The sequence below is a fragment of the Eremomyces bilateralis genome (genome assembly GCF_010015585.1).
Source record: "Eremomyces bilateralis CBS 781.70 unplaced genomic scaffold P152scaffold_6, whole genome shotgun sequence".
NCBI lineage: Eukaryota > Fungi > Ascomycota > Dothideomycetes > Eremomycetales > Eremomycetaceae > Eremomyces > Eremomyces bilateralis.
In genome coordinates, this window is record NW_022985072.1 from 1,001,798 (window position 1) to 1,023,127 (window position 21,330).

Sequence of the window (21,330 nt, forward strand, 5' to 3'; positions counted from 1 at the left end):
GCAAAGATTAGCCAAAGGAGCAAGGTCCCCCGTTGGTGTCACGCATCTTCAACGCCATCCAGAGACCGTACGAGAGGACTTCCTATTACCTAATAATCGACTATCCTTGGCCGCCTTTTTCCAGTTAATAAACAGAGTGGACTGGTTCGGCACGCTTACAGCTTCACGAGACCACGAGAAGTTCGATCCATCCCCGCCAGCGTTGGCTTGGATGTGGCCGGACGTTTGACGGTGAGCGGGACTGCGGGATACATGGTGAATTGTTGATCGTGATCGGATAGAATTCATGGAAAACTTGAACTGGTGAAGTCTCCCTACCGTTCTAACAGCGATCCTGTGTTCAATGTGTTGAAGAGTTGATACAGGTCTTCCCTCTAATACAGCATCCCTCAGCCAAGATTTGTGGGCTGATCATCATAATCCTTCGTCGTTGATTCCTCTACACGTCTACATGTTAGCCTCCTTGACAAGAACCAAAGAATGGTGACCAGCTACGCAGCAGATGCCCAAGTCGAGTCTCTCTTGAATCGAGGCCCCTCGCACAAGGCACCACCGCACCAGCGATCCGATATTTAGCTAAAAATTTCGATATTGCGGGGTACCCGGCCCCACTGCACACTTTGCTTCTGTTAGGTCTCAATTCTCCAAACGCTCAATTCTCATGCGGTCACGGCGTCATCCAACCGACGTGTAATATCTGATCGGCACTCTGCAGCCACGTTCTTGACTCCCAGGGCCTGCAGCAGTGCAGCTCCGTACTCGGCCGATGACGAGAGCTCAGAGCTCATGCTTGAAACCAGTCCTCCGGTTCGTCGGGATGACTGATGAGGGCATTAGGGCGGTACGGGAATCAGAGACAAGCGACCCCCGCCACTGGTAGATCGCGCCTTGGACTGCATCGTGCGATGCGTAGGATGTTGCATCTCCGGAGTCAACACACGTGATGCGAAGGGCGAGATTCCAAGATCATCGCCCTCTGCTTACCCACCTTAAGTGCTGAAGCCTGAAGGATGTTGCTGATGATACCATGGAGGCGGCATCGTGCGGCATCGCCTATTCCCCAGTTGTACACAGAACTCTTCGAGCCAGGCTCAATTTCTTTAACTTACAGAATAGATTGAACCAGAATTTCTTGAAGAATATCGGGTGGGTCCGCTGTGGTTAAACCCTGAACAGTGGGGAGCAATGTCCATTATTATTATTAATATTCAACCGAAGTTTGGTTAGACAGCGACACGGAGAAGGGAGAAATTCCCCTTTTGCTAAAAGGGTGGATCGGCTGCGCAAATATTGATGAAAGGGAAGGATGCTTGGCATTCGAGCATAGCGACGCTGGGAGGAACAAGTTACTGGACTAAACTCTTCCTTTTCTTTGTAATTACGTTATGATATCCCAATTCGCATCAAGTAATCAACTGTCTTTGGTGGGAGAAAATTGCACCCACCGCAGAGTGCAGACCAGCCCATGTCACCGCAACCAACTTCCAAAAGGAGCTGGGAGTGAGAAAGACAAACTCGGTTGCCTTTAAGCACACCATCAACACCGGAAATCGATTCATAGAATGGCGAAGTATCACGCGATGCTGAAATTTGTTTTGTTATCTGAACTTCTGTCGAAGCAGATCAATGAGTGTCGAACGGCTAAAGCTCTCGCGGCCATAATGAATGAATGGACACCCGAGCCCGATACCTGTGAAAGGAGAAGACAGCAAGAATTGTCCTCACGCGAGTCAATCTGTTACCACTTTCCGTCCACGTCAATTCCTTCCACTCGCCTTTGCATGCAATTTTAGTCAGTCTTCTCCTTACACCCGATGGCATAAGCTCCCCCTTTTTAGGCAATTTGATTTCCTCCATCGAATCTAGCACCCTTTTCAGTACCTTTTTCAGCATCAATCACCACCGTCTTGAGATGTTTTCCACTCCAAATCCCAAACCGGCGTTTGATGGCTTTCCAGATCTCAATGTAGCAAGTGTATACGACCGTGCAGCCGACCACAATGCCCCACTCCCAGGTCAGACCTTGGTGCTTGAACACCACTCGGTTCATCACCGGGATATACACGATGGGAAAGCAGATGACGAATCCGGCCATCACGGACCAGAACAGGAATCGGTTCCGCCAGAGCGTGGAGAACACCGAGAACAGGCCAGTGTGGCGACTTGGGTCCATGTTGAACAACGATCGTGAAAAGTGCTTGACTTCCCACGCCGTGACGAGGAGCAGGAAGGTGAGCGTCGCATAGGTCGTCGCCCGAGCACGGTAGACCACATCACAACTGTCGTTGTAGCCTTCGTTGCAATCATGGCCGAGGTTTCCGCCGCCCGCACCATAGCTGACCGAGGCAAAGGAGACGAGACACAGGGAGCCTAGGAACACGCCATAGATGAACTTGTCGGTGATCAACTCCGCGGTAAATACCCCGACCTGCAAATTGGCAGGCGGGCGGTACATGATGTCTGGCTGCGCATCTTCAAGGCCAAGCCCAATCGCCAAGAACGAGGACGTGATCAAGTTGACCCACAGGATCTCCAAGGGAGAAAGTGGGAATATGGAGACGCCATTGTCGTCCTTGAACGCGAGGCCGAGAAGAAGGAGCACGACTTGTGCAATGTTCGAGATCAGGAGGTGCATCAGGAACTACGTACAAAGTAAGCATGGACAAGATGAACGACGCGTGCAGACCTACCTTCTGGATGTTGTCGAAAAGTCGACGGCCTTCCTCGATTGCTTTCACAATCGATGCGAAATTGTCATCCGTCAGGACCATGTCTGCCGCCTCTTTGGCAACATCGCTACCGGATTTACCCATCGCGATACCTACATCAGCGCGCTGAAGAGCCGGGGAATCGTTGATCCCGTCACCCGTCATCACGCAGAAGACCTTGCGTCTATGCAATGCCTCTACCATCCGGACCTTTGTCGACGGGCTGCAACGAGCAACGACAAGAGGCAGATCCTCCATCTTATCCACTTCCTCATTGGTCAGCTTGTCGAAATCCGCCGCAAGCATGATCTTTCGATCCTTCCCGATTAAGTCCGCTGGTTTCAGAATACCAACCTCCTTTGCAATCGATGTAGCCGTCTTGATGTGATCGCCGGTCAACATGTGCACGACAACTCCCGCGGTCTGGCATTTCTTGACCGCGCCGGCGGTTTCTAGACGAGGTGGATCGTATAGTCCGACCAGACCAAGGAAGTCGAGCTCAATTTCCATGCGGTCTCGATTGCCCCGTTGTTCTTCGCTCAATCCCGTGGGAATTGGTTTGTGTGCTACGCAGAGAACTCGCAAGCCTTCTGCAGCCAATTCCTCGACCTTCTCTTTCATTTCCTCGGCCAGCTCCGGGGAAATGTTCAGGAGCGGCAAGAGGACCTCGGCCGCACCCTTCGCATACATGTGGAAACTGCCATCGCCGTTGCGATAGATGACCGACATGCGCTTTAGGGCAGACTCGAAAGGAAATTCGACCGCCAGTGTGCTTCGCCCGTCTTCAAGTAGAGTCGGTTTGCCTAGGTTGAAACGCGTGGCCAGAACTTGAAGAGCAATCTCGGTAGGTTCACCAAGGGCGGTCCATGTGTCAGGTGCTGACGCGGTATTTGCTGTGCTTAGTGACGCAGAGTCCTTCGACATATTTGTCACTGTCGCCAGATTGCAGAGGGCAACCGTTGTGAGGAACATCGTCAGGTGCGGGTCTTGATTGAAGGACTGCTCCGTGGTCACCCAGTTCGAGTCGTCCACAAATCCGCTTGTCGGATCAAAAGGAGTCGCGTCCTTGATGAAGAGGGTACCGGATCCCGGTATCCAGACCTCCTTGGCTACCATTGATCCCTGCGTAATCGTTTGCGTCTTATCGGAACAGATATGGTTTGTACCTCCAACGGCCTCAAGAGCCGCAAGTTTTCGTGTAATGACATTGCTGTTTGCCATGGCTTTAGTAGCAACGGAAAATGTGATGGTCAAGACGGCGATGAGAGACTCCGGAATGACTGCCACCGCCACGCAGATCCCATAGATAAGGACTTCGCCATCTACTTCCCATTTGCTGACGGAGAAGACGATGATCGCAAGGAGGATTGCAAGACCGAAGAGCAGTAGGGCAAACTTGCTAAGTTTGACTTGAAGAGGCGTTCCCACCAGACCTAGAATGTGCTTGGCGGTGTTTCGGGCCTTTCGTAAAGCCTTGATGGCCTTGCTGCCGTCCTTAGCATTCCCGTTGGAACGTAGCATGTCTGCAATCTTTCCGACCTCAGTGTGCATTCCGGTGGCGATCACGACTCCTTTGGCACGGCCACGAGTGATGGTACTTGCAGAGAAGGCAAGATTGGTCCGATCACCGGTTGCAATGTCGAGGGATGTAAACAATTTCTCGGGAGTTTTATGGACTGGAAGCGATTCGCCCGTGAGCAAAGCTTCGTCCGCAGCCGTGTTGATTCCCTCAAAGAGTCGAACATCGGCAGGCACGATATCACCAGTCGTCAGCTGAATGACATCCCCGACCACGAGACTGAAAGCCTCGATGATCTTGGATTCCCCGTCTCGAACTACGGTGGTCTGCGGAGCAGATAGCTCAAATAGCGAGGCAATTGTTTGTTCTGCATTGTAATCTTGGTAGAATCCTACAATGATGTTCAGAGTGATGACTCCAGCGATAACAGAGCCTTCGATATAGTCGTCGATGATGAATGACAGGGTCATAGTAATGAGAAGAACAATGGTCAGACTATTCGAGATCTGTCTCAAGAATATCTGCCACTTGGATACTCCCTCAGCTGCTTTAATCTTGTTCGGCCCATGGTAGCGAAGACGAGCATCTGCTTCGGTAGCAGAGAGCCCATGGTGCAAGTTTACATCGAGAAGCTGGGCGACTTGCTCTGCTGAAAGCGTATGAGCCTTTTGGGCTATATCATCTGCGGTGAAATTCGGTGTTGGATCCTGTGATTCAGTGCTGAGATTCGATTCCGGACGACCCGAATCGTCGGTGGTGTGAGGATGTGGCGATTTCTTGGTTTGGCCACATATAGGAGGTTCGGAACTCTCCTCGGGGATGGGGTCTTCTATACCCATTCAATAATAAGCGTGAGGAACCTAGAGTAGTAGTAGAATCAACAAAGAGGCACCCAATCTCTTAAGCACCGGAAAGACAGGAAGGGAATTGGAATTTCCAGAAAGATGCACGAAGCAACAGGGTGGGAAACGCGGAGATACCTTATACCCCTCCCCCGTGGGTGAAGCAAGTGGGACTGCAGGCATCCTCACTTCTTGTGCAAGCGGCAAGCCTGAGTTGCAGTTGCAGTGAAAGAATCGCTGTCTTGGCTACAGCAGCAAGCATTAGTTCAGTTAAGCGAATGGCGAACACACATATGCCTAGTCACTCAACGTCATATTCCGCCAACGCCGAGCATACATGAGGCTCTTGGTGCTTGGACATGCGGACTTGGGGCGGACTAAGTTCATAGGTTCGGATTGCAGATCCAGCAACTTAGGTTTCTGTCCCTATTATGGTCGGTACTCGGAATGAATAATAATGGACCCATGGTCTGAATCTGATAGATATAAGAATGAGGCGACCAATTGAATAGATAGCATGGATTCAGCAGCAACTAGTAATATTCCATAAGAGTCTTGGTCTCCTTGGAGCTCTCAGGAGATGGAAGGATTGAATGCAACTTTGCTCCATTCGTCACCTTCAGCGATTCAAAACCTCAACCATTATCAAACCAATAGCAATCACGTTCTTTGACTTCTTTCAGTGGCAATTGGGAGTGATTTGTCGTGAATGTTTACGGAGGACGTTGAAATTAAACTCGGTCCGAAGGTGATAATTGGAGGTCACGTGACTAGAATCTCTAACCTCTGGCCCCTGGCACGTGCTTGAGAGTTTGATTAACGATTGACTGATGTCAAAGCAATCAATCTTCGTCTGTCTTCACAATTGAGTGTTTCCCGAACATGCTCATCAGAGAGTTCCAGCATCCAGCCATCATTAATGCTACGTTGTGCAGCGTGTCGCCTTTCTGCGTTTGATTTGTGACTTGTGGCACGTCAACTTCGTTGGTGTCGCCAATATCATAGCCACCCGCATCAGGACCTCATAACACGCTCATTACCACATCCCACATTCGTTTTGCGATTGCTACTGCCAGCTGCTCCATTAACGTACCTTCAACTGCTACGTGGCACTATACACTGATACGCCTAAGACCGATACCGGGGAACAGTTTGCGACAATGTCCAGCCCTTCACCAACTCCCGACGTTCCGCGACACCGATTGCCTACCTTGTTCGAAGTGTTGGGACGAAGAACGCTAGCACCCGTGGATCTGTATTCATTCTACATATACATGAGGGACCAGCAGAGATCAGTGGACTATTTGGACTTCTGGTGGGTTATCCTGAAAAGACGTATATTGGACTCTCACTGATGAATTTTAGGCTCGATGTCTCACAACACATGTCCCTATGTCGACATTACGTCCGGGAACTACGTCGCTCCAACCTCATTGAAACCCCCGACCTAGATAAAGCGAGCAAGCGATCGTCCGCGGGTTACGACGCAGAGGGAGATGGTGCCGGTCCGTCCACCGAAAAGCCCATGTCCGACCAGCGACTCTCCGCGTTCCTCCGTTCCGAGAGCCCAAGCAAACACTCCCCGTCAAACAGCCATGGAAGCAACACGACGAATCAGAGCGCTACGGGTGCAGAACACACCGCCAGGCCTGGGCTCACGAAGTCCACCTCGCAGTCTCCTGCAACCGGAACTGATCGCTCTCCCCCGCATGCCTCTGATTCCCCGGGGCACACTGTGACGCGACAGGATTTGCGGGCATCGGCACAGCGGATCCTGTTCGTGTATCTTCTACCTGGGTCGGACCGCGAAATCATTCTCCCCCAAGGAATCCTCAACGAAGTCACCGCTGCTATCGAGGAGAATGGCCGAGAGGATCCCGAAGTGTTCGACGCCGCGAAGGACTACGTGTTCCAAGCCATGGAACGAGACGCATTCCCTGGGTTCCTGCGGTCGAAAGCGCTTGGAAACGTCGTCCCGCCAAGTATGATGTTTAGAGCGATCGTTGGCCTGATTTCTTTGTTCGGAGCGCTATGGACAGCGTTTGTCCTTATTTTCCTGGATTATAATCGCCAAACGAGGTGTTGGGTATGTATAGATGCAAGCATCTTCCGTTGCAGGATAACCATGTCTGACAATCCACAGCTGATCCTCCCGTTCACCATCGGCGTTTACGCGCTCGCCTCCCATCAATATATGCTCGACCCCATCCTCGCACTCGTGGGGTATAGTGAATATACATTCATGAAATTCGCCCGAGTGAACGAGCCGTTCGTTCGAAAATTACTCGTCAAAAGATCGTGGAGCGTGCTAGGAGTGGTGGTGTTGATCGATGCAGCGCTTTGCTCTCTGTTCATCTTCGTTCCGGGAAAGAGGCTATGACATAATGTACGATTTGGTTTGGGAAATGCTTTTAGCGGAATCGGTGTTCTGCGATGGCCGAATGAAGGCGTATTGTGGGTTAACTACAACTAATGGCCATGGAGTTGTACTCGTCTGGGCTGCTGTGTGTTTATCATGGCCGTTGTTCATGCCATCCGGGATGGCACTCGTGTGATTTTACTCTATCAGCATGTCTGATCCATCTTCTTAAGTGTGGTCTTCGGTGTCGAGTTGTCGTTCTTGAACATGTCACTCAGTGCGATATCTCTAGCTGCTCCCCGGAACAGCAAGCGAATGTGTCCTGTTTTCTGTTTGCTCCGGAGTAAATAATCTTGTCATTTGCGAACTAAACCATAAGAATCATATGCAATCATCAGGACGAATCTCAGCTATCCGATCTCGAGTCATTCACAGCCCAGCTGCTTCATTTCATCCATCCCATCTAACATTGAGGCTCAATCCCCAAACGGACGAGCATGCGGAATACCCCCGCTGCCTAGTAGTTCTTGGGGCAGTTCCTCCACTGGATGTGAATCTCCTGCGAGTACTGGGTGTCGCTGGCTAGATCTTGAGCATCGATCGTGATTCGTCCAGGCTTATTCCGGTTGCCGAGCAAGTTGAGGTCTGTCATCATGTTCAGGATGGACGACGTTTGGCCGCAGGGAGACCATGCGACGACGTCGGATTCGTCGACTTTGTCCCAATAGAAGTCGTAGTCTTCGTCTTTCGGACCCGTGGGAATGGAGACGGACGTCCGGACCTGCTTTCGAGGTTACTTAAACAGCTTATGGAGTACGCGACCGTCGTCAACTTACCCTACCACGCTCTCCCGTGAACCAATACGTGGTCGAGCACTTCCCAGTCTGCCCCTTCTCCAGATGCCCACTCCCACGATAGATCGAGCTCACAATCGAATACGACAGCCCCTGCGGGATGACCAGCGGCACCGACAGCGTGCACGCCTTCCGCCAGTCCTCGGGCCCCTTCCCCGGCCCCGACAGCGCGAAGAACTTCTCGAAAATCAACTGGATTTTCGTCTTGTCGGTGGACGCGGCGAACTTGACGGAGCCCGTCGGGCAGCCGTCGCCAAAGATGATCATCTTGGAGGCATCGAACTGCACGTCGCGGGGGTTGGGTTGGCCGGTGGGCTCAGTGGAGATCTGGGGGAGGGCGAGGGCGCTGCCGGCGAGGGCGAAGAGAGTAAAGAGGGTGGACTTCATGGTGAAGGGGTTTGGGTTTTCCTGGGGCTGATTAACTGACTGGAAGCTGATGCGTGTTTGGGAATCCTCTGATGTCAATTCGGGGAAGACGACTGATATAGCTAGACACGGGAGCATGTCCAGTACATGTCCTCGGGGACATCAGTCCATATTCGAAGGATCCCATGCTATCCCAAGCAGTTCCGAGTCTGTTATCGCCAATTCAGCTTCGGATACGATAGTTGAAGGCGTCCTATTAAGCCTAACTTAAGCGAGTGATACAAATTACAAATCGCCCGAACTAGGCTGGAATGTTCCGATGATCGAATGTATCCATCGCAGAAAGGCTGAAGATATATTTGCTGAATCTTACGATTGATGCATTGAAAGCTCGTATGCTATGATGTCCTGGCTTTTGACGTAGAGCGGTGGATGCATGATGGTTACAGTTGCTAGGATTCTGCTTCAGCCCTTTCCACCTGGAATGAAGAGCGGATGGCCATAATTGAGCTTGGACGTGCCATATGTATTGAGCGATATAGGTGGTCATCATGTACATCATCTTGACTGGGAATGACATGCAGAATGGTGGCGGCACCACCGTTGAGTACGGCCTGGAGATGCATTGAGACCCTCGAGACTCCAGGCATTGAAGGATATGACGCAAATATCTAATACGATAGAATCTGGAGGCGTGATGGCCAAACTATTCGATGGAGTGATATTATCCGCGAGTATGATTATTCCAGAAGCGAGCCAGCGCCCAGAAAGTACGAATAAGTATGGTATAATTAATCTCATGTATTGGGTTGAATGTCCGTGGGTATGGGGAAATTGGGAACACAACAGTGAGACTCGCCGACAACTCACGTCTTCATTCATCCTGCAGGAGCTTTTCGTCTTCAGTACCACTGCGGCACATCATCCCGAGCCGTCAAGCCTGTAACCGAACGTTGTGTATTAGACCTATCATAGAAGCATCTGGCACGCTTGGCATGATCCATCCAACCCATCAATTCCGAGGAGATACTGACCCGACGGATTTTCCCACTCCTTCATTTCAAATACCTTGGGCTGAAAAAAGACGAGAGGAGATGTCATGCATTCTCTCCCTCATTTAGACGCTGTACACAAAAAGAACGCCCCCTTCCACGCTCGGCTGTCGGAGCCAGTCGCTGCTCATCCAATTCTCGTTTCGTGTCGCCATGGCAAAGGCATATCAGTCGGTCAGCGATGTGCGACTTATAGACGACGCCTCGTCCTAATCTCCAAACGATCCCTCAGCTCCATCAGCTCTGCTGCTCGGGCTGTCTCGTGGGCTTGCTTCGTCCCGAACCGGAGGACCTAGTCGCAGTTAGCACGCGCAGCTAAGCCCTGCAGGGGAACGTCAAACTTACATGCTGATCCGCCGGGCCATGGTCGTCATCACGGTGTCGTTCTCCGCATCCTGACTCGCCCGCTCCAGCGCCTGGTTTCTGCTCTCCGCATGGTTCTTCCGTACATCCTCCTGGCTCGGTGGGAGCCGTTCATTCTGTAGATCCACCTTGCGCGCGTCTTCGAAGCTGTGGATCGCTTTCTTGATGCCCTCGGCGCCGAGCATGAGCGTCCCCGCGGGGAGGCGACCGCCCGAGGCAGTCTTGAGCTCGGAGACGCGCTCGGATTCTTCGCGGAGGACCTGGAAGACGCGGGAGAGGCGGCCGATGGCGAGGATCTTTTTCTTGATGGCGCGGCGTTTGTATTCGATGGATTCGGGGTCGGGAGAGCCGAGAGGGGGAGACGAGGGGCCGGAGGCGATGGAAGGGGTTTCGTCTTCGAGTTCTTCTTTCGAGCAGGTGTTGAGGATGGCGATGAGCATGTCGGTGACTAAAGATATTAGTGATGGGGCGTGTTACAATGGATAAGATACGTACTCTTCTCTCCTACGAACGGGAGTGACCACGTGAAGACGTCCATGAAGTTTGGAAGCCAATACGGATGAGGTGTGCAATCTACAGCTCGGTCAGCGATGCTAAATGAATCTAGGGAGATCGGACATACTGAATTGTCTGATGTTCATGACGTTGTTCTCATACTTCAAGACCGCCGCCTTGTTGTTGTAGACATCCAGATAATTCGGCGCGCTGAAGATTGTCATGACGCTAGGGAAGCCAGTCGTCCTCGTCTTGCGATACATACGATACCCGGCATCCTGGGCCTCGTGCGCGCGAATGATCGACAGCAAGCCGTTCTTTTCCAAAAACGCACAGGCCGCCGGGTATGAGAAGAAGTAGGAGCACCCACGGACGTGGTTGTGGATGAAAAATTCGGCCGTCTTCTCTTGTCCAAATTCTTCGAGCGGATCGGCCCATAATATGTCGCACATGAGTCCCTGGGTTGGTGGCTCGCGGAATCGGTCAATCTGGTCTGGTTAGCAAGGTCATTGGTGAGATGGTCGCAAAACATACGCTCTTCAGATCTTCGAGGGTATGCAGCTCCGGGCTCAATCCACCGTGGATGCAGAGGAATTGCTTGTTCATCACCGCGGCGAGCGGTAACGCGCAGAATGACTTCATGCATGCCTCGTAAACATCCTCGGAGTATTTGTGCTTGCACTCGAGCTTGAACGTGAAGTAATCGGTGAGATGCCGGCATTCGTGATTCCCTCGGAGTAGCCAGAGGGTATTCGGGTACCAGATCTTTAGAGACCACAGATACAAAACACACTGACGGATTAGTTACAACGACTAGGCGTGGGGACCTGTCCCGCTTACCTCTATGCTGAAATACCCTCGATCGACATAGTCGCCCAGGAACAGGTATCGCGTATCCGCGGGGTCACCACCGACTTCGAACAGCTTCATCAAATCGTAGTACTGGCCATGGACGTCGCCGCATACAGTGATGGGCGCGTCCATCTCCAGCATATTAGGTTCTTGCTCCAGTATCTCCGTCCCCTTGTTGATGATCCATAATGCCTGCTCTTCGGTCAAGCGACCTTCGCGGTAGAAGTGCTGCTTGAGGAATTGGATGTTCGGTTTTTCCGGGTCATCGGGCGAGAAGAATTGCTCGGGCGTCGGGGGGTGGAAAGCGGGTGCTTGAACGTCTGCAAAAAAAAGGGTCAACGTCATGCCTTCTCTCACGATGCGCCGTGTTCGTGCTCATCGCATATCCCAACCGGTCTCTGATAGCCTACCTTTGCAGACGCGCTCGAGGGTGCTCACTTGCTCGCCATCTTCCATGGTATGGAGAGTGAAATCGATCTCGGGCGCCGGCTTCTTATTGTGGACGGCGCGCAGAGCGGTGTCAATGTATTGACTCTGATCGAAGTTCTTGTTATTCGGATCCATCTCGGGCGATTATTTGCGAGTGTCGAGTGAGTGTCGGGGAATTTCCAGTTTAGAGAAGGCTGTTCTGCCTGTGAGGACAGAAGAATCGCGAACGGCGAATGTGGCGATTTCGGCTGTCGTGATCTCACGGATCGCTTGGCGGGGTGAAAAAGGCGAGGGACAATGACGATCCAACGATAGTTGAAGACAATGATCAGCGTCGCGAGGTTCCTGGGTACTTGCAGGAGTATGGGGTTTTCAAGGAGAGAGAGGCTCGACACCGGTCAAAGATGGAGGGAGGTTGAGGTATCCGGGCGAGGGGTAAGAATAGACTGGAGTGCGGTCTGGTATTGGGAGGCTAGGCTACCACTAAACGGGTGAGAGCAGAGATACTCGACGTTAAAGCCCCTGACAAACTCGTTTGAGATGCTTAATGTAATTCTTTGGATATTCGACCATGTATATGCTGTGTTGTCTATCGCGCAAGTCTTAGGCATCAGATGAATCGTGGGGTTTCTGGAGCTGAAAGAGCGATCTGATTTTGCAATTTTGGATCCGCTCCCCCAAGCTTTCGCCTGTCATAGAGGATGTGCCCACACCATCACACGTGTGATTACCTACCTCAGTAGCTACCTTACCTAGTTAATAATACGACATGAACCTTACGAGCGTTGCGGTGCTGCCTATTGGAGCCTCAATTCCGACCCCAACTCAGGGAGTTCAGCCGTCAGCCTCAAATTCTCAAGTATTCCCGGGGCATTATAGAATCCCTATCCACTTTAAGGTCGGATCCAGGGACTGCAGTATCGAGTGACTGGAGAATAGAGATCCCATGGACTATTCGTCGGAACTCTGTTGTGGAGCTTAGAATGTGGGTTAGTGCATCGTGGTACCAGTAACCAGGAACAGGAAGTTCCATTGCGGAGTATGGCTGAATGGCGAATGATAATGACGGGTAATTTAGAAGTTAGACCGAATTTATCTTGCATAATAATCAGTAATGATCCTATCGTTCTCAATGGTACAAACAGGGGGCCAATGGTTATTTATATCTGCTCCGTATATTCTGATGATAAGCTCGGTGGAGTGGACATTTGACATGAGGGGACTTGGAGCTACCAATTGATCTCCCCACCGAAGACGGTATTTCTCAAGGACGGAATAAGGTTGCGCAGTTGGACATTTTGGCCGTACTAATGGCCTTCTTCGATGAAATAGTTATGTCATACTCGTAAGTTCCTGCAAGTAATCCGCGGGTATTATCAGAACAAACATTTCGACCGATCGGTAACAAGAGTTCGCGAGTGTCAGCGAAAATGTGGACGAGATAGTGATGTTGGCTTTCTGTTCGCCAAGGAACAGCCGAATCAGGGGCAGAACTTGATGGAGTTTTAGATCTACTATCTTCGATGTCTCGATGGTGTGGAAAAAGAGGAAGCCAGGCTGCTGAAGGAGTTGGATAAGGCTCGGGAGAAGTCGGACGAGGAAGCTAGAAGTTCCTCCATTCCTGGGCGAAGTTAGAATCTCAAAGACGCAGATTATAGGGCTCATGGCTCTAGAACTTGAGCCTGAGATTTGTCATGACACGAAATGGATGTTATCGGACTGCCTATGCAAGTGAACTGTTCAGCATGAGTGTATTGCCTCACTAACAGTATGGGGAAAGCTTCCATGGGCCGCATATGGGGCAATCGATAGATTGGCATTCTTGATCACTTGTGTCAAGTGACTGGTCAAACTGATTCTGAGGTAGTAATAGTAGATACGGGCCTAACTAGACTACTGGAGGAGTACCTAATAAGTAATAACGGACCCCAGAGAGGGAGTTTAATGTTTATGATTTCATGTTAACTAGTTATCAGTTGGTTGAGCTTACCATAGTAACTAAGTTAACTTAGTAGTAAGTTAGTTGGTCAAACTTCAGATTAAGCTTTGGAGCGGGCACAGGAAGTGGGGCTACCTACCCCAGAATTGAACTGAAGAAATATCACAGCATTTGAGCTGAGCTCAAAAATTGGCCGAACTTCGCAATCCACCATCTCTCCCTCCCAACAATTGCCTTCCACAACATCATCCTATTGTATTTATCAAGGTATATACTATCTTGGAAACGATCCAATTGTCTCGTCTTTAACCATCACACTACTTCTTGCTACAAGAACATCGCCGTTTAGCTTGTCACTTCCCCTCATCAACCCAGGATGGATATCGACCAACCCCAACCAACCGTATTTTACGAAGAGCTTAGTGAGCTTGAACATGAATTCGATGTCGCAGATCTCGAGATAAGTAAGATAACACTCTGTCCATATCCCACCCACACTCTGTCCCTAACCACCCTCGCCAGTTCGCAAGCAATGGGAGCTCAACGCGCCCCTATACGCCAAGCGCGAAGCCCTCATCTCCAAGATCCCCAACTTCTGGGCCCTCGTCTTCGAGCAATCGCCCCCCGAATTCGACCAGTTCATCCAGCCCTCCGACTCCGAACTCTTCGCCGACTGCCTCCGCTCTCTCGCCGTCGACCGCTTCGAGCTTGCCGACTCCCCCCGCAGCATCAGCGTCAAGTTCACCTTCGCCCCGAACCAGTGGTTCGACGATGAGGTGCTTGAGAAGAAGTTCTGGTTCCGCCGCGCTCGCGACGGATGGACCGGCCTCGTCTCCGAACCCGTTAAGATCCACTGGAAGAAAGGGAAGGACCTTACCAAGGGGCTGACGGACGCTGCGGCGCAGGTGTTCGAGCGCGAGCGCAACCTGCTGGGCTCCTCGAACGGGGCGGGCGACGCGCCGCGCGAACCGTCGGCGGACTACGTGACGCTCGCGAAGAAACTGGAGTCAAACGAGGATGGAATCGGGAGCTTCTTCACGTTCTTCGGGTTCGTGTCGGAGAAGCAGTACGTGAGCGCGGAGGAGTCGGCGGCGGCGAATCGGGCGGAGGATGACCGGAGGAAGGCGAGGAAGGAGGAGGGGAAGGGCGAGGAGGAGCCGGAGGAGGATCTGGAGGATACGCGGCAGGATGTGGAGATTTGCCCGCATGGAGGCGACATCGCGGCCCTCCTTGCCGAGGATATCTGGGCGAATGCGGTCAAGTACTTCAGTAAGTGCCATTGAATCCGAGTGAATTACCGCGAAACCGGTTTAACGCTCGCCACAGCTTCAGCGCAGGAAATGGACGACGAAGAGCTGTCGGATATGGAATTCGAGGAGGGAGATTGGGACGTGAGCGACGAAGAAATCGACATTCGCGCGTTGGTCAAGGGCAAAAGGAAGGAGAAGAACGGCACTCCCGAGAGCGGCCCTCCTTCGAAGACCCAGAAGAGATAATCCCTCGTTCTACCATTACCGCGATACCCTTTTCTTAGAATAAATGTCGGGAATACCAGTCGTGGATGATGAAACTTAAGAGTTCTAGAAGCTGTAATGTTGGGGATCTTGGCCACTGGACAAGGATCCAAGTATTACAGGTACTTTCCACAATGGTGGCTTCGCAATAGGAGTTCAAAAGCATGAGGTACTTAGTTTCAGAAATCGATCCATTCTCTTTGGGCCATGACAATCGCTTTAGTCGTTGGAGGGTGAGTCCAAGGATCCGTTTCTAAAGACACTACAGGTACGGTATGTTCCTCCTAATGTCAAACCTCAAAATCATGCATGCTTTTCTCAACAAATGCATCAAATATTCCGTCGGGTTCACCTACGCCAGTCCTCGTCCCGCCGAGCACTAGGTATTACATTAAATCTTACCCGAAGACAATTGATCGCATAGCATCAGTTTGCAGCGCGTTGAAACAAGAGAATTACCTATCCAACTGGGGAGGCTAGAAGCGGCTGACATCTGGGGCAGTGCTGCAGTCGGTGAGTCTTCTATCGTCTTCTTCGTCTTCATCTTCATCTCCTAAAAGTTTCTTGCAATGACAATAACACGGTACTGGTATCTGTTAGAATAGTGTAAAGCTGCCTCCAAAAGGTAAACTTCCAATCCCCAAATCGAATGGATACCATCCCTTCCACTCCACCACCCTGTCTCGTCGATGATAGGCGCTCCATCGTAGAGATCATAGTCAAGTATTTTGTCGTCCATCTCACCACCATTGCCGCGTTCGCCCATTCTCCGTCAAGAGGCCGTGGTCGGATGGAAACTGGTCTACTACGTCCTTGCGCCCGGGCATTTCTCTTTCAGCATATCGCGGGCCTTGCTGCCATCGTTGCCATCGCGCTCTACAATGCTTTTCTACCCCGACATCAGCGAACCGATGTCTGGGAAGTGGTGCATTGCCTATTTGGGATCGTGGACGATGATTCCCATGACGACCGACATGCCGACGATGGTCAACGGTTCTGGAAACGATTCGGAGAGCCGCTGCTGGCAATCGGCTTCTTGACGCAATGCTCGAGTAGCGTCTATCTGTATTCGCGTCGGCTCGCGTTCGCCCCCGACTCGTTGACGATTGCGGATCAGAAAGTGTTTGAGCTCGCGAGCAGCGGGCTTTTTGCGGGTTTTACGTGGCTGGCGTTGAAGGCCAACTTGAAGCCGTTCTCAGGAGCCGTACCCTGGAGGTTCCTGGACTGGACGCATGAATTTTAGGCAGGCATCACAGACAGTATCCTGCGCCTACACCATCGTCGGTTCTGACGAAACTGGAAGTCCTGGTCTGTTTGGCTCGTGACATGAGCATCGTATCACGGCTCCAATATCAAATTGGCCCCTACTCCGCCTTCCACATGATGTCCTTCATGAATCATCTGTTCGTTACTCTGATATTGGCCTCCGCAACAGACCAGATCACCTATCTCGGATGGACCGAAAAGGCATATTGGTCATCATTGGCTACCTCTTACTTGCTGCACTTGTGTTCTACGTACTTTTCATATTCTGTTTGTTCGTCCCAATGACCGCTTTGGCTGAGTACCAAGGGCAAGTTAAGAACAACGGCACTAGGACGTACGACAAGTCCCAGCAGCATCAAATTCGACCCGGCGATCAGCCAAAGTCTTACTTTTGGTACTTTGGAAACATTCTCAAATCCCTGTTTCCCAGGCACTCGCCCTTTTACATCACTCTGACCGTCGTGAATGCGTTGGCACTTGCAGCTTCGGGGATATATGCCGGAGACTTCTAATCGTCGGGACTCAGCTTCGAGAATTAGCATCGTGGCCGGAGAATACGACCTGTCCATTGCTCTGGAGCGATAAAGCTGCAAATTGGGTATGGGCATTAGCATGAATCGAAGTCGTCAATATCTTCTTATCCAAACCATCAGCGAGCCAAGAATTGATTGAGCATGCTGCCTCGCGGACGTCCCTAAACTTCGTGACCTTTGCGCAGTCAATGTGTGAATTCTGTATACATGATTCAGCAGGTATTTGATATTTCCCATTTGATGAGAATCGTAGGATGCGAATAGAAGAATCAATCGGGAAATTAACAAATGTTGATGGACGTCAGTGTGACCAGTGGCGACCCACAGGGGGGAATCGCCTCTATCCGCTCGACTTCCATAAGGCCGAACACGAACACCATCAACTACGTTTAACCTCTTCACCACGCGCAGCATTCAACGAAATATTTCGTGCGAGTCGGCATTCCCACCACCTGCTCAATTATATATCATGAATTGGTGAATCTCTTTAAACATGTGAATAGAGAGTATTGCAGTTTTTTATTCCGCTCCAAACGCTTCTAATGGCGTCGAAACCATGCCAAAACCTGCTGCTCAGCAGCCGGTTCAGTCGACCAAGCTCCGTCTTGTCTCATAGACAGCCTATACGGTTGACGTCTCGATGTCCACGCCGATACTACTCCGATGGCTCCGACGAGAAACCGGATTTCAAGGGTCAATTGTACGAGAGCACCGCTCTCCGCGTCAAGAGAGAAAAGGCGCAACAACAGCGTCATGCGGAGATGCGCGTGCAGCAAGCGTCTGAGAAAGCCGCAACCTCCCCATGGCAGTACGGGCTCCTAATTACGTTATGTACGTACCGACCGAAAACCCTCAAATGCCACCCCTTGCTCCAGAATATTTGCTAATTCCTGTGATAGTCACCCTCGCCGGCCTCGGTTTTGGGTATAACTATGGCAGCACCTCCAATCCTCCGAACTCCGACTCCTCGACCTTACCGCTCTCCGAAACGCGCCCTCCTGATTTGAATACTGATGCCACCTCCCTCCAAGCGGCCTGGGCTGAGATACGCAGCATCGTCGGCCCCGAACACATCTCCACCGACCATGACGACATCATAGCCCATGCCGGCTCGTACTGGTCTTCGCACAAACCCGAGGACCCCAATGCCGACAATCCGTTCATGATCGTGCGTCCAGCGTCCACCGAAGAAGTCTCCGCGATCATGAAGGTCTGCCATGCGCGTCGTATTCCGGTCACCGCATACTCCGGCGGCACGTCGTTGGAAGGACACTTCGCCGCGACGCGGGGCGGCGTCACGGTGGACTTCATCCGTATGGACAAAATCCTAGCGTTGAATAAGGAGGATTTGGACGTGGTGGTGCAACCGGCCGTGGGCTGGGAAGCGCTGAATGACGTTATCGGAGACGACGGATTAATGTTCCCACCCGATCCCGGTCCAGGCGCCATGATAGGCGGGATGGTCGGGACGGGGTGTTCGGGCACCAACGCATATAGATATGGAACTATGAGGGAATGGGTCTTAAGCTTGACCGTCGTCCTGGCCGACGGCACCATCGTGAAGACGAGGCAACGCCCACGGAAGAGCTCGGCCGGCTACGATCTGACCAAGCTTTTTATTGGAAGCGAAGGAACGCTGGGTCTGGTTACCGAAGCAACGTTGAAGTTGACCGTCAAGCCACAGAACACCAGCGTCGCTGTCTGCAGTTTCGGAAGCGTGCGACAAGCTGCCGACTGCGTGTTCAGCGTGGTCGGTGCGGGCGTTCCCATTGCTGCGATCGAGATCCTCGACGACGAGCAGATGAAGTGTATAAACGACGCCGGAATGACGTCGAGGCAGTGGAAAGAGGCGCCGACGCTGTTCTTCAAGTTTGCGGGAACGTCATCCTCGGTCAAAGAGCATATCGCTATCGTACAGAAATTGGCGAAATCGACCGGCAGCAAGTCATTCGAGTTCGCCAAGAATGACGATGAGGCGAATGAGCTTTGGAGTGCAAGAAAGGAGGCTTTGTGGAGTGTGGTAGCAAAGAAGCGAAGCCTGGACGATCGAGTGTGGACGACGGACGTTGCGGTCCCGATCAGCAAACTAGCGACGATCATCGAAGAGACCAAGGACGACATGAAGGCGAGTGAGATCCTTGGGACAATCGTTGGACATGTGGGAGATGGGAATTTCCACGGTAAGTTACACATTCATTTAGAAGGCGTTAGACACCAGAAGTTAGACCGAACGGTATCGCTACCTCGAACGCCGTCATGTGCTCATGAAGTATATGGGAGAATACATTAACCCCGTAGCCCATTACCCTCTCACCGCCACTGCCTCGCCTCAATCGGTGTACATACTGACGCGCTCCAGCTATCCTCATATATAATGCCAAAGAACAACAGGCCGTCTCCGGCCTCGTCCACCGAATGGTCAAGCGGGCTATCGAGCTCGAAGGGACTGCCACAGGCGAGCACGGCGTGGGTCTCGTCAAGCGAGACTACCTCAACCACGAGCTCGGGGAGACGACGGTCGATTTGATGCGGAAGGTACGTGGATTTCGAGTTTGTCATCGGTGGTGCGCGCGCCGAACTTGCAGGTTGCTCGACCGCCGTCCGTAGCGAGGGTGGGATCCGCGGACGCGGAGAAGCGGGCACCTGCAGGGTCGAGGAGAATGATGCTGTGGTTCGAATCCGGGGGAGAGACATGTGCTGACGACGTGGTTTTTTGCAGTTGAAACGTTCGTTCGATCCGCTCTGCTTGCTGAACTGCGATAAGATCGTGCGATCGCAGCCGTTGAAGAAGGGGGAGGTGGAGGATTGGTAGAAGGATAGGGCTTGAGGAGTGGTAGCCATGGACGCCTCCATTTTGTATAAATGATCACGGTAGTCCGTAGATATGGTAGATATGCCGTATTGCGGTAGGAGATTCTCCGTAGCGGCACACCAGTTGACAGCGAACAAGAAGTGATTATAAAGATTGAGACTGACGATGATGGCTCAATCATCAACCTAAAGAACCAATCTCTACCTTACATTTCAGCGGACATGCTCATCTTTATTATACTGGACATGTATCAGGATTCGAGATCTGACACTCGACCTTGTACCTCTAGCTCGAGTCAACCCGCACCCCACACTAAACGTCCGATGTGATCGAAACATGAACATGAACATCCGTCACCCTAGCATCCAATCAGCCCATTGATTTATTCTCCATCATCGGATTCTCCCAAATATAGCCGCTCCCATGCATCGAACGTCACATCACCCAACCCGGCGTCCAGCTCCAAGGCCTACAGGAAGACAGAACTACATGACTGAGACTCCCTCTACCTGTCAAGGGAAATAGTACCCGCATGCGTGAAGAGCGAGTCACATCTCTCGTCACGGCGGCTACATCGAGGCGTAAGGCTGCGGCTTGGCCTCCCAAGGGCCCCCTTCCGCCCCTCACGCCGTTTCGCACCTCATCCAACATGCAAACTCAATCATTCCCGACCGCATTACAGGCCAATCTTTCTCTCGCGTGCCTGAGGAGCTGAATCATGAAGCACTTTCGCTCCGACGATACAGTAAGCTGGTCCGCCTCGCATAAGAACGGTCCGCTCACCGTCAAACCAAGCGTCGCGGCCTCGCGCCGGGTTGATGAAATATTGGAGGTTGGTCGGACGAGTGTGGTGGCAGGTTTGGCGTATGCGCGAGGTAGAATGGCGGGCATGGGGGTCGCAATCCCCCGTCCAGAGGCTCCTTTGAGTCCGAAGTGTCAAAGCGCGAAAGCCTCAATGAACATGAAGGACTGTGGCTGTGGTTGGGCGATTCTGAAACGGCTGCGCCTTGACATTGATGTTGGGAGTTCATGCGAACGAGTTTTGAGTAGGCGTCTTGAGCGCCAATCAATCTCAGGCTATTGTGATGCGAGCGAGCATCGACTGCATTGATGGCATTGTTTATTCCTTGCAGAGCTCGTTTTCAGACCTCAGGCTTCATCAATAATCAGCTATTATCTTGACAGAAAAGACGAGGGTCAGAATGGAAATACGAGTCGCGTTGAGCCGAGGGGGTCGTCTTTGGGGTCGGACCGTCGGGGGGTCCACAAGATGTGATCGACCATCGGGCGCTTAGGATCCGGCCAATCAAACCGGAATTCCTCTTCAAGGCAACCCCATGCATCATCATTATCATTATCATCATCAACTCAACTTCCCAGCAGAACTTTTCAGTCAACAAAGGAAGAGCCAAATGAAATCGTAACCT

The 21,330-nt window shown here is 51.8% G+C and overlaps 7 protein-coding genes across 7 annotated transcripts; 4 read left to right on the plus strand and 3 right to left on the minus strand.

Annotated features, from left to right (window-relative positions):
* Positions 1-1,834: 1,834 nt before the first annotated feature.
* Positions 1,835-5,066, minus strand: P152DRAFT_472704 (sodium transport ATPase; the record flags this gene model as incomplete). Its single annotated transcript, XM_033681175.1, has 2 exons — positions 1,835-2,641; positions 2,691-5,066. 2 exons carry the CDS (start codon positions 5,064-5,066, stop codon positions 1,835-1,837), a joined length of 3,183 nt encoding a protein of 1,060 aa, XP_033535543.1.
* Positions 5,067-6,229: 1,163 nt separating this feature from the next.
* On the plus strand, positions 6,230-7,449 carry P152DRAFT_513258 (regulator of G protein signaling superfamily; the record flags this gene model as incomplete). The annotated part of the gene is made up of 3 exons (XM_033682794.1): positions 6,230-6,384; positions 6,435-7,155; positions 7,213-7,449. 3 exons carry the CDS (start codon positions 6,230-6,232, stop codon positions 7,447-7,449), a joined length of 1,113 nt encoding a protein of 370 aa, XP_033535544.1.
* A 496-nt stretch (positions 7,450-7,945) lies between these two features.
* Positions 7,946-8,669, minus strand: P152DRAFT_394676 (uncharacterized protein; the record flags this gene model as incomplete). The annotated part of the gene is made up of 2 exons (XM_033676267.1): positions 7,946-8,212; positions 8,265-8,669. 2 exons carry the CDS (start codon positions 8,667-8,669, stop codon positions 7,946-7,948), a joined length of 672 nt encoding a protein of 223 aa, XP_033535545.1.
* A 1,064-nt stretch (positions 8,670-9,733) lies between these two features.
* P152DRAFT_297755 (Metallo-dependent phosphatase) lies at positions 9,734-12,105 on the minus strand. Its single transcript, XM_033675054.1, has 7 exons — positions 11,821-12,105; positions 11,399-11,730; positions 11,093-11,350; positions 10,686-11,046; positions 10,559-10,636; positions 10,046-10,511; positions 9,734-9,992 (listed from the first exon to the last, which is right to left on the minus strand). Exons 1-7 carry the CDS (start codon positions 11,972-11,974, stop codon positions 9,938-9,940), a joined length of 1,704 nt encoding a protein of 567 aa, XP_033535546.1. The 5' UTR covers positions 11,975-12,105; the 3' UTR covers positions 9,734-9,937.
* A 1,718-nt stretch (positions 12,106-13,823) lies between these two features.
* P152DRAFT_457291 (uncharacterized protein) lies at positions 13,824-15,498 on the plus strand. Its single transcript, XM_033679199.1, has 3 exons — positions 13,824-14,242; positions 14,301-15,047; positions 15,105-15,498. The coding sequence occupies exons 1-3, from the start codon at positions 14,155-14,157 to the stop codon at positions 15,272-15,274; spliced, it is 1,005 nt and encodes a 334-aa protein (XP_033535547.1). The 5' UTR covers positions 13,824-14,154; the 3' UTR covers positions 15,275-15,498.
* Positions 15,499-15,533: 35 nt separating this feature from the next.
* Positions 15,534-16,660, plus strand: P152DRAFT_297762 (uncharacterized protein). Its single transcript, XM_033675055.1, has 2 exons — positions 15,534-15,805; positions 15,893-16,660. Exon 2 carries the CDS (start codon positions 15,942-15,944, stop codon positions 16,533-16,535), a length of 594 nt encoding a protein of 197 aa, XP_033535548.1. The 5' UTR covers positions 15,534-15,805; positions 15,893-15,941; the 3' UTR covers positions 16,536-16,660.
* An 882-nt stretch (positions 16,661-17,542) lies between these two features.
* On the plus strand, positions 17,543-19,908 carry P152DRAFT_457293 (glycolate oxidase). The gene is made up of 3 exons (XM_033679200.1): positions 17,543-17,922; positions 17,991-19,271; positions 19,451-19,908. The coding sequence occupies exons 1-3, from the start codon at positions 17,634-17,636 to the stop codon at positions 19,696-19,698; spliced, it is 1,818 nt and encodes a 605-aa protein (XP_033535549.1). The 5' UTR covers positions 17,543-17,633; the 3' UTR covers positions 19,699-19,908.
* The last annotated feature ends 1,422 nt before the right edge of the window (positions 19,909-21,330 follow it).